Source organism: Vipera berus (genome assembly GCF_964194415.1).
Source record: "Vipera berus genome assembly, chromosome: 7".
NCBI lineage: Eukaryota > Metazoa > Chordata > Lepidosauria > Squamata > Viperidae > Vipera > Vipera berus.
The window spans coordinates 24,075,105-24,087,375 of NC_138209.1; the positions used below are offsets into that span (position 1 = coordinate 24,075,105).

The 12,271-nt window shown below is 38.4% G+C and overlaps 1 protein-coding gene across 1 annotated transcript in view; it reads left to right on the forward strand.

The window, feature by feature from the left end:
* The window catches only part of EGF (epidermal growth factor), a gene marked incomplete at its 5' end in the record, with an annotated part of 54,044 nt that overhangs the window by 28,771 nt on the left and 13,002 nt on the right, over nucleotides 1-12,271 (forward strand). The window contains 3 exons of the mRNA XM_081332118.1: nucleotides 4,978-5,201; nucleotides 7,638-7,805; nucleotides 11,329-11,484. Of these exons, the coding sequence (XP_081188244.1) occupies nucleotides 4,978-5,201; nucleotides 7,638-7,805; nucleotides 11,329-11,484 (548 nt within the window). The remainder of the gene's footprint in view (nucleotides 1-4,977; nucleotides 5,202-7,637; nucleotides 7,806-11,328; nucleotides 11,485-12,271) is intronic.

Sequence of the window (12,271 nt, forward strand, 5' to 3'; positions counted from 1 at the left end):
ATGTGCCAGAGGAAATGTTGATTGACCTATTCAGTGCATTGCCAGAACCTGAGCAAGTTAACATCATTCAAAGATTGGATGACCTAAAAGAGGCACTGACAACAACTCAATCTACAGCAAAGCCTCTATTTAATTTGGCTCCACTAACCACGCAACCTTGTGACAAGATATTTAATCAACAATCTGCCTTTACCTCAACAGTAAAAAAAGGTGCTGTCACACAGGCTGAGAGTGGGGTAACTGCACTGACTGACCCAGCCTCTGAGAAACAACTGAAAGACAAAGGGCTTCATCACACAGTGCCCCCTAAGCTGACAAACACTAAGGATATAATCCAGCTTCCATCCTCATTTGATTTAGAAGTTCCCACAACATCTTTCCACAAGATGAACCCTCAGCTATGCCCCTCCAAAAATGGACATAAATCTACATTTATAGACTTAAGCCAGAGTACCTGCCCATTGGAAAAAAAATCATTCTTGGAGCAAGAGCAGAGGCACACTGGCAACCGAGATATAGAGGAACAACAACATGTTCTGCAACCCATGAGGAGAAATATCGAACCTCACAACAACTGTGTTTATATGGGAAGCTTAGATGATATCGACCCAGCTCCAATGTCAAGTTGACATCTGGCATTTTTACCATCTAGCCAATCAACCAAGCCAGACCACCTTGCCTCTGAGAACCCCATACAGTTGATGACCTGGAACATAGCTGGCTGGAAAGGGATGGTTGATTGTGGACTAATGAGCTTTCTCTCTAGATTTGACATAATAGCCTTTCAAGAAACCTGGCTAACCGAAGTGGACGAACCAGTACAACTGCCAGGCTTTCAGGGATGGGCCTCCCCAGCCCTAAAAACAAAGAACAAAGGGAGACCCTCTGGTGGGCTATGCATTCTTATAAAGCAAGAGTTGCAATGGCAGGGAGAGAAATTATATAACGAAGATAAGTATCCATACTTTCTAGCTGTCAAATTTGAATATGACCAGTTTTTGTTAATATTGGTAAATGTGTACATTCCTCCAAGCACATCCCAGCACTATAATTCTGAATATTGGATGGGCTTGGAAGTTATCCTAGAAGATATATCTATACTGTACCCTCAGTCCATAGTGGTATTATTAGGAGATCTGAATGCTAGACTGGGTCCCTCTCTGTATGAGCTTGCCCAGAAGAAGGGAATCTCAGGGGAGTTCTTTGATAACCATCCTCAGTGGCTCTCGAGAGACTGTAAAAGTAATGCCGCTGGCCTGCTCCTAGTCTCCTTAATTTTTAAGGGTAATCTCCAAATTTTGGGAGGTAAGGACAAGAATTATACATACCCTTATACATACCACTCAGCCAATTCAAGTAGTGTACTGGATCTCTTTTGTGTGTCTAGAGATAAGGCTGACCTCTTCTCAGAGGTCACAGTACACCTTAGTGACAATAGCGACCATCAGCCTGTAAGTGTGACATTGCGAGGCCGCTCAGATTTAAGACCATATAACATGGCTGACAGATGGCTCACCAAAAAGGTAATGGTGACCCAAAATAAAAGGTTAATTTGGGCCAAAGTTGATACTAAGGCAATATTAGAATGCCTTAAAACAGAGAATGCTACTAAGTGGGCTAGAACAATACAGTCATCTACTACTGACTGGATGTCAGCCTTCAATGCATTCTCCAATCTTTGTAACATACTGAAGAAACACCTAACAGCTAAACCTACTACAAAAAGAGCCCAAGTGGGTAGACCTCACTGGTTTGATCCTGATTGCCAGCGACTGAAAAAGAAATTGAAGGCAGCCATGAGGCTTGCCCAGAGGAATCCTACTGCCCATATACAAGCTAAGATGCTGCACACAAGAAGGGAATATAAAAAAAACTATAACATTAAAGAAAAAATGTTTTGCCATTTCAATCTGGTCAGAACTTGAGTTGGCTGCCAGAAGTCATAACTCAGTATTATTTTGGCACTCTGTAGCAGGTATCCTGAAGGAACGGAGATTTGCATTTGACATACCAATCTCTGCTGCGGACTGGGAGAATTATTATCAGTGCTTGTTTGCCCCCACCGAACCGGTAAAGAAATTATTTTTAAACAGTGATTTTGTAAATCCTAGAACTCTCCCCCCTTGGCCACCAGTCTCAGAAAAGGAGATACAGTCCATCATTAAAAGCTTAAAGAGCAATAAAGCCCCAGGCGAGGATTTTCTACCAGCAGAATTATTTAAGAAATTTCCCAACTGGTGGGGCCCTGTATTAGCAGGTCTTTTTACACACATAAATAACACCTGCCATATACCAGATGGGTGGAAGATGGCAATAGTTGTCCCCATATATAAAAAAGGGAATAAAAAGGATTCTAGTAATTATAGGCCCATCAGCCTGATTGACATTGTAGCAAAAATATATGCTAGGTACCTTTTGAACAGAATAGAAATCTGGGTAGAGGAAAACAACATCCTCACAGAAGAACAAGCAGGTTTTAGACAAAACAGATCTACTACTGATAACTGCTTTGTCTTGAACCATCTAATTGCCAAATATGCCTATAAGAGGAGACCCCTTTCATAGACCTTACAGCAGCATTTGATATGGTAAATAGAGACGTACTATGGAGTAAATTGACATCTCTTAAAATAGAACCCAGACTCCTGGCTTTGATTAAAGCCCTTTACACAAGTACCTGTTTGAGGGTGTGGTATGGGGTTAATGGGGTCCTGACTAACAGGATTCACACAAATAAAGGGATAAGGCAAGGGTGTATCCTGGCCCCATTATTATTTAATTTATACATCAATGACTTGCCAGGGTTAATGAAAGATACCATGGTACACATGCCGATGATCCTAAATACTTACTGTAACAGCTTGCTTTATGCTGATGATATGATTTTATTATCATACTCACAAGTAGGATTACGTAGGCTATTAAGAAGATTCAGCTCTTATTGCCAGGATAACTCCCTAATCATTAGCAAATCTAAATCGAAAATAATGGTGTTTGGAAGAAACCATCAGAGACATAAGTGGCAATTAGATGGTGAACCAATTGAGCAGGTTAATACCTTTGTATATTTGGGAGTAACTTTTTCAAAGACTGGATCTTGGGCCTGCCATCATCAATGGAGTACATTTAGAGCAAAAGCCCGTTTGAACTTATTGCTCAAACTAAAGAACCATAGTTACCCAGGGTCCCTAGCTCCATTACTCAAGGTTTATAAGGCTAAGGTTACCACAATGCTCTTGTATGGAGCAGAAATTTGGGGTCTTTACTCAACCACAGTCCTAGAACAAACACAGTCCCAGCATTTGAGATTTTGGGTGTAGGATCCAAGAACATCTGCTGCAGCAGTTAGAGCTGATTTGGGAATTCATACAATTCAGGCATTATCTAAAATTAGAGCTTATAACTACTGGTGCAAAGTTAATGAAATGGAGACTGATAGACTCCCCAAATTATGCCTACTAGAGCAAATAAAAGTACAATCACAAATCTCCTGGATCACCAAACTAACAAATTTTGTAAGAAGCTGTGGCCTTCCTGTCTCTTGCGTAACAGGAGAACAATCTAAAAAAAGAGTTGCCCAAAGAATTAAGGATATAGAAGCACAAACTGATATAGCTATCCTTAGTAAGGTAGGTAACTTGAAAAGGCTGAGTAAATACAAATGTACTTTTCAAGTGGACAGTTATTTGAAGTTACAACTCCCAAAACATCTTAGGGAGATATTTACAAGAGCGAGATTCGAACAGCTTGACACAATGGTCAGATATGGGAGATTTCATGCTATACCGTACAATGAGCGTCTCTGCATTTGCGGAGCGGCAGAGGTAGAGGACCTGGCTCACATCCTATTTGACTGTTGTCTGTATAAGAGGGTGAGAGACAGGTATCTTGGTCTATATACCAAACGAATGACCCATTGGGATCCCCACATCAAAATAACTTACCTTATGTCCGGTCAGAACTTGAAAATAACATTTAACGTAGCACAGTACTTAAACAAAATGATCCGGTTAAGATCTGCATATGTGGGACTGATTGGGGTAGATTGCAAGGGCGACTCCGAAATATAATGTTATCATATTTTATCTATATCTTAAATTATTGTACATTATTACAATTTCATTTTAGATTGTATTTTATTACTATTTCATCTTAAATTGTATTTTATTTTAATTCCATTTTAAATTGTATTTTATCAAATTCCATTTTGGATTGCTTTTATCAAGTTTTGGTGACGGTTTGTTGCTGGAACTTTGCACTTTGATATGGCCCAAGGGCTAATCAATAAAGTTGTTGTTATAAAACCAGACACACTACTAGAAGTTAAAATCATAAGAACATGTCTGATTTACTTTGGCCATGTGATGCATACAATCCATTGCAGAAGGCAGTGGTGCTAGGAATGGTTAATGGAACAAAAAGGGCCAAGCAACAAACATGTTGGCTTGATAACATCAAATCTGATACAAAATTGAACATCCAGCAACTGAATGTAGCTGTGCTTGAAGAGTATTATGGAGAGCATTTGCCTATAAACTCAACAAGAATTGGACATGACTAAATGGTTAAAAACAACTAATTCTATGGTTCTCTCTGTTAATTACTCTGCCTGCTCTTAAGAGATTGTTTCCATCTGCCTTTCTCCTCAGACAGCCATGCATAGAGCACATACTCTTTGGCTCTTCTTCAGATAGTTAGCTAGATGTTTGACTTTCTCTTATCCCCATGAGCTATTTCCTCTAAATAAATTTCATTTTCTATTCTAGTCATAAATCTGGAAATTGTCCAATGACTTGTGCCTACTGTATTTTAATCATGGTTGAGGGATCAAAGATGGATTTTAAAACACAAAATTATTACCTTTGAATAGTGTTTATATCTCACTCTGGCTTATATAGATTTTTATATCTTCTTTGTTCTGCAGAGTGAGAGGTTTTTAAAAAATGCAATGACTTATTTTGTTTTCCTTCACTAAAGGGAACTGTTTTGGACAGACCTAGGGATCAATCCACATATTGGAAAATCTACTTTGCAAGGCTCAGAGCGTGTCATTATAGCAAATTCAGACTTACTTTGGCCCAGTGGAATAACTATCGACTACTCTGATGACAAGCTGTACTGGTGTGATGCCAAAATGTCAGTTATTGAAACTGCAAACCTGGATGGGTCTAACCGGCAAATACTTACACAGAATGATGTAGGTGAGGCTATGGGATGTTAGTTTTCTATCTAATAAGGCACATATCAAAATGTCAATGGAAGAGTGATCTCAGTAGCTCCCCCCTTTTTTGTACCACTTATCCATCACTGCTGCTCTAGAAAATTGATTAGGGTCACAGTGATGAAAGCAACAAGTTCCTGCAAATATCCATGATAGTCAGCAGGTTATTTGTTGGTCACCCATCATATTACATTATTTCCCTGGTCTGATTCCAACTTGCCCGGAGATGAGGTTCAGGCAACCCTGTGGAAAATGAAGAAGAAAAATAGTTTTTTTTTTTTAAAAAAATGGGAAGCAGGAAAGTGTTAAAGGAATTATATTTGGACTCTGCTTTGGAGAGCAAATAGCATTAGGACCCACCTGGTCCACATTCCAATGTATGTTTGTTCTGATAAATCAACAGGGCACTAGATAAGGGAGGGAGTTTAACAAAGGGACCTGTGTGTGTGTGTGTGTGTGTATTTTCCTCCTCCCATTTTGCTGATTTATGTGAAGTATTATTTGAAAAAAAAGTGTATTATTACTTACTTGTGTATTATTTGTAAAGAAATGTGAAGAAATTTTGAAAATTGAAGTACTATGTGCCCATAAAAGGGAAGAAAACAACAAATACTTTCACTTCCTTTAGCCCAGGTAATAATAACCTAATGTTACTACAGTGATTCTTATTGCAGCACTACTGCCATCTACTGCCCATTCCTGTCATTTTAAGGCACTGAAAAGATGCCTCTGTGGAGGAGAGATCAAAAGACAACGGTCTTGAGATTCGGTGTCAGCTCCGAGTTGATGATAATATGCTTCCGATTACCAGTTGCAGGGGGAAAAGAGCAGAGGAGGCTGATGTTTCTAGCTCTGCTTGTGCATGCCGTAAATGCAAGTCTATCTGACAACTCAGAAAGTAAATGCTGGCAAGAAGATTTTGGCCTAATCCAGCATGGTTGTTTTTTATGTTCTTAGACAAGCTGTTATGTTTATAAGAGAACAGTAGAAACTTTTGTGCATCCATTCTAAGACTCCCAGTGATTTTTGTGCGTTCTCTGGTTCTTGGCTGATGCAAGGGCCAAGCTTTTAGGTGAAGATGGGCAATCATTTGCTAACTTGGCTGAATTAAAAGAAGGACAAAAAAACCCAAGTGAGGATATGCCATATACAGTATACATATACAGCCAAGATTTCCAATAGTGTCTCTGTTTGGGGTGGTGAAGTGTTGAAGTTTTTCTGTCTATACTTTTTGTGTGCTTCCTGTCATAAAATGGCAAGATGTGACTGATTTTTAAAAATTGTGCCATTTTGCTCTAGTTGGGCTATTTAAAAAAGGGCTCACTGGCTGTAAAAAAATGAAGGTGGGGACTACATATGTCCCTAGGGCTACAGATTGCACACTATTGTGTTAAGGGAAGACAATGCTTATAATTGATATTACTGCAAGTAGTCCTTGCTTAGTGATCACAACTGGGACCTGCAACTCAGTTGTAAAGCAAAGTGGACATTAACTGAGCTTATGATTTTAGTTCAATTTTCCTTTGCTTTACAGACTTGTGAAGGTTGTTAATGCGAAGTTACTTTTTCACCGCTCCTGTAATGGCAAATGTTCATTAACTGAAAGCTACTTGTGCTATAACTGATATTTGGATTTTGTATTCTTAGGCTTCCCAGTAGTCATAAAAATCCTAGAAGAATGGGACCTTTTAGGTAAAATTAAATAAATGACTGAAGACTGGCAATACAAAAATATTTTGGACTACAAATAGTAATTAGTATTATTTAAAGTCAATTAAACATCAGTTAGAACCATTTTTCTAGCTACCATTGAGCTGACATCTTATTGCTTTAATGCTTGGACAGATTATTCCTGTCTGATGTTCCTGATCACCACTCAGTAATATAAAGTCTGCATATATTATTTTAACATTTTTTGCTTTTATCCATCCGTGTTGTGGTAGCAGTGATGATATCTAGAGTCAAATACCATATGGAAGGACACAATCTGCATCTAATACAGATCGATGAATGTGTTTTAGGCAAGAGACTGATCTAGGAATTTAAAAGATTCTGCCTCACTCTGATCTTAATCTTCGATTTATGACAAGGAGGGACAACTCTAATACTGTGTAGGATATAACTAAAGCTGCAGTCCCAAAGTAGATAGGGCTAGGAGTCTTTAAAGATTGTTCAGGAGTTTTAAGGGATTGAGGGATGCCCGCTCCAAAAACAGACAGATTTTAGTCTCATTCTGGGCGGTGGGATCTGCAAGTTGCAGAAGAGATTATGAAATAATCCATGCAATCCCTGAGGCAGAGATTTGAATCTTGATATGCAATATTCAGAACAGAAATATACTGGGTGCATATAAATTGATGTGTTTACTCAGTGAATGTATATAATGGAACTATCAATCTTTATATCTACATTCTAGGCCATCCATATGGCATAACAATTTTTGAGGACCACATTTGGGTATCTGACTGGGCTAGGCCTTCATTACTGAGAATAGACAAGAAAAATGGCCGCAAGAAGGTACGCCTTGGAGGAAGCATGCTGAGACCCTCTTCACTGCTTGTAGTTCATCCTTTAGCCAAACCAGGTATATGTCAAGTGTACTATAGTCTTTTGCTGATTAGCTCTGTATCAGGACTTATTAGAGGTTCTAAAAGGTTAAGACGCAAGCTTTCTGGCAAGCAGACGGTAGGAAGAAGTGGGAGGGCAGCTTTGGTGGGTGTCTGGCAGGCAGAGGAAGGTGGCAGGGGAGGCTTGCACTGCCCGGTCATGGCACAAGGAACAGGAGAGTTGGTGGAGAAGGAGGAGGAGCTACCGCCAGGCAGCTGATCTGCGGGGCGAAGCGGGGGCAGCCAGGACTGAAGAAAGCCCCTCCAATGAAACCTCCTGGCTTTGAAATGGGACTGGGTAAGGCGACCAAGCCTCCCCACCCATCCTCCATGCTCCTGGTAGATGGGGCTGCTGCTGTTGTTGGTGCCACCACCATGAGGCGAGGCAGGTGGTGGGGCATGAGTGTCCTGGTTGCAGGGACCCTGAGGTAAGTGGGTGTGGGGTACGTGGGACAGTTCCACCTCCCCACCTGCCTTGCCTTACCTTGTGGTGGTGGCATCAGTGCGACACACATGCTTCTGCCCTGTTGCAGTTGCAAGCAATCAGACCGTGGGATGGAGTGGGTGGGTGGCTGCAAAATAAGACATTCCCTGAAAATAAGTCATAATGGCTCTTTTGGTCCAAAAAAAAATATATGACCAGGTCTTATTTTTTGGGAAACATGGTATATGGTAAGCAATGTATTTTTGTTATTGGTTTATTTTGACAATTACAATATATTTCCTTTTTGCTTTAATTTAGCAGTTGAATATATTACAGGGATATGTTTCTGCTAATAAATAATTCTGAAATGGAACTTCCGGTTTTGCGCTGTAGCACACAGCGATGGGATTGCGGTGCTCTGCACCGCATGGCCACTTTTGCTCTGCCAGGGGACCCTAAATGGGTCAAAGGTTGCCCTGGAGAAGCGACGAAGAAAGAGGGGTGCTCCAACAAACACAGAATGATGGAGGTCGATCTGTTTGATCTGGGGGAAGCCCTCTAACCTGACAGGAGAAAGGCTAGCTGCACACCAATGTCTAGCCCAAGAGCACAAACTAGAACAACAGTGAACAGCATGCTTGGAATTGATGAGAGTATCAATCTTCTCTCTTCTATTTTGTAACTGATTCCTGGAGAAAGATCCCCAAAGTAAGAAATCCTCCGAAAGTGAAGGGAGGGGACTACACCCCCATTCCTCCATAGACGGAAGTGGTGAATTAACTGTTAAAGGGGAAAGAAATATATTGAAATGAAATCTATAATACTACAGTCTGGATAAATCTTGAAACTAAGAAAATTGTTAAGATTTTACACCCTAAGTGGTTCTGATGAAATTATATATGTAAAAAAATAAGAACTTTTTGTTTGAAAAAGCTGGAAAACAACTACTGACATCTAGTAGAGAATCAGAGTATAGAACATCAACAAGACTGATTCAGAAATTGGCAAGATGCCCAGAAACAAAGAATAATCTGTTCTTTAATAACTCTCAAGAAGACAGCTGGGAAGAAAGAAAGAAAACATACTGAGCCAGCCCTAAGATTAAAAAGTGTTTGCAGAAAAAGAAAGACTCTGACTGCTGTTTAAGCCCAAGAATTATTCATAGAAAAGAAAAACTTTGACTCTTGGCTAATCTCTCATGGGGGAATTTACAGGAAGGACTCAAGGTGGTTAAATATACTGCATTTGAATTCTGACTGGTTGATTACTGACCCCTAAATAGAAGAACTGTGGTAAAATACTGCTTTCATTGATGCCTTGACAATTGGAAACAGATTGAATTACAAAAACCATATATAAAGATAAAAACTATATAAGATTGGGTTGTCTGGATTCTGAGATTGGCTGGTTTGACAAGGCTAATCATAGAGACTATGGCAGTGATGAAAGACTATTTGGAGGGGGGGAAACAATAGGGATATTGTATACTTATTTAAAAAATGACAGGAAACCACATCTAATATCTACTCCTGAAAGATCTAGCCTGGAATATCAGAGACCTCCAGAAGCAATATTCCAAGACAAGACAAATACTTTTCATGAAGAAATGTATGCAATGCTATGACAGATACAAATGACAATGGATTCAAACCATGAGATCAGAAACAACTTTGATGCCATAAATGAGCACATCTCCAATCTAAACCTACAATTAAAAAACTCTCAGAAAATGACAATAAAGAATGAACAAACAAATCAGATAATAGAACACAGACTTGAAGAAAATGACTTAAACAGCGAAGCTACAAATGAAGAGAATTACAACTTAACACAACCAGGAAAAAATCTACAAGATTTGCCATAGCAATAAAAATGGAAAAGATAATTTATTTGTCAGGATGTCAAAACAAACCCGAGGACAAGAAAGAAGATTTAATAAAATGGACTATAGAGCTGCCAGGAGAAGCATTAGAGTTTGTGAGACAAAAAGCACATATCCTACATAATTTGTCTTTCTCACTCCCAATAATACCCACAAAAATACAGGAACTTCTTGGTAAGTGAAATATATTAACTTGGAAAGCTACTTGGCAAAAGAAGAAGGCCAGAATTAGATTCAAAAGATTTGATTCGCCTTACCAGATGGAATATTACATGAGCAAACACCTGTTTGAATATAATTAAAAGAACAGAAAATTTTGGATCTATAGTAAGAGGGATAAGAGATATAAGTTAGTATAGTATCTTTTACAATATATGAAATGTAAAAATATTGGGATGACATGTGTAAATGAAAAGTTTGAAATTTAAAGGTAATTAATTTGAAGAGAACTAGGACTGAGGAATGACCGAAATATTGAGGGGAAATTAAGTTTAAACAAGAATTTTTGAAAACAGATTATATAGTGACTTAACAAGATAACTTTTACAAATATAAGTGAAATATAAGCCGATCAAAAAAGATATTATATGTAGATGTTATGATAGATAAGTAGTATAGTATCCTTATAACACATGAAATGTGAAAATATTGGGATGGTGTATGTAAGTGCAAAGTTTGGATATTTAGATAATTAATACTGAGAAAATTAATACTGATAAAAATGGTTTGAATATTAAGGGGAAATTAAGCTCAAATAAGAATTATGAAAATAGGATGCAGGATGAACCAATAAGACGATTTTTATAAATACAAGTTGATTAGAAAAAAATGTCATATATGGACATTATTATTATTTCTACAAATATGAAAAATGCCTATATTTAATCATTTATGCATTGAAAATATTAAGAATTATACTTGCTTAAGGTTGATGAAGGAGAATATTATCGGAAGAAGGGAAGATCAAAGAAATATACTAATTAATACACTAATTATGGAATTATAAAAATTAATCATTATTGACTGTTAATTAATTATTACTGATTGTTTTTTTAAAATATATGAACCAAGACAACACGCTGTTCACTAGGCACTAGGGATTGTGATTGTAAAACTCAATAAAATATATTTTAAAAAATATTCTGAAATGATACAGTGAGTGGTATATATCACCCTGTTATTTTTACCTTTTCAGTCCGTATCTTTACATCTCAGGAAGGCGCTTCAGGAAAGAAAATGTTTGCCATAGAAATATCATCCCAGCATTTTCTGAGTAACAGCAAATATGGTGATAGCCACGGAGATGACGGGGAGAAGCAACAGACACTGACTGCTGAAATTGTGGTGTCTAGTAAAGATTGCCTTTTCTTATTTCATAATGACAGGAGAAGACGTGTGTTCTGAGTGACTGGCAAAATAGCTGATAGGGACCAAAGAAGCATCTCTGCAGTTTATGAGAATGGCTGTAATGATCACGTGCAATTGTGGTCTGCCAGTTCTGCAGTGGCAAGTTAAACTGTGCAGCAACTACTGGTAGTTTCATGATAAATATTATTTATTTATTTATTTTGCAACATTTATAGCCCCTTCAATCCAAATGGACTCTGGTGATGGTACAGAAGCATTTATAAAGAAGAAAGTACAAAGTACTAGCTAGCAATATTTAAATCAATTCAAGGGCTGAATGAGAGGCAACTTGCTATAGTGATTAAGGCAGAGGTGGGAAACAATAGTCCCTTTATGACTTATAGACTTCAACTCCCAGAATTCCTGATCTAGGATGACTGGCTCAGGAATTCTGGGAGTTGAAGTCCACAGGTCATAAAAGAGCTATTGTTCCCCACCCCTGGATTAAAACATCAGGCTAGAAGCTGGGAGACTGTGAATTCTAGTCCCACTTTAGACAGAAAGCCAGCTGACTGACTTTGGACCAGTCACTTTTTCTCAACCCCAGGAAAGACGCTAACTAACTGACGAAAAAAGAAAAAAAAACCGGAATGTCCACTGGAACAATACTGTTTTAACTAGTTTACAAAATGCAAATAGGGAAGAAGAAGAAGCTACAGATATCTTGGAAGGAGAATATTCCGTAAAGTGGGGTCTGCTACTGAGAAGGTCTGTCATCCTGTCCATAACCC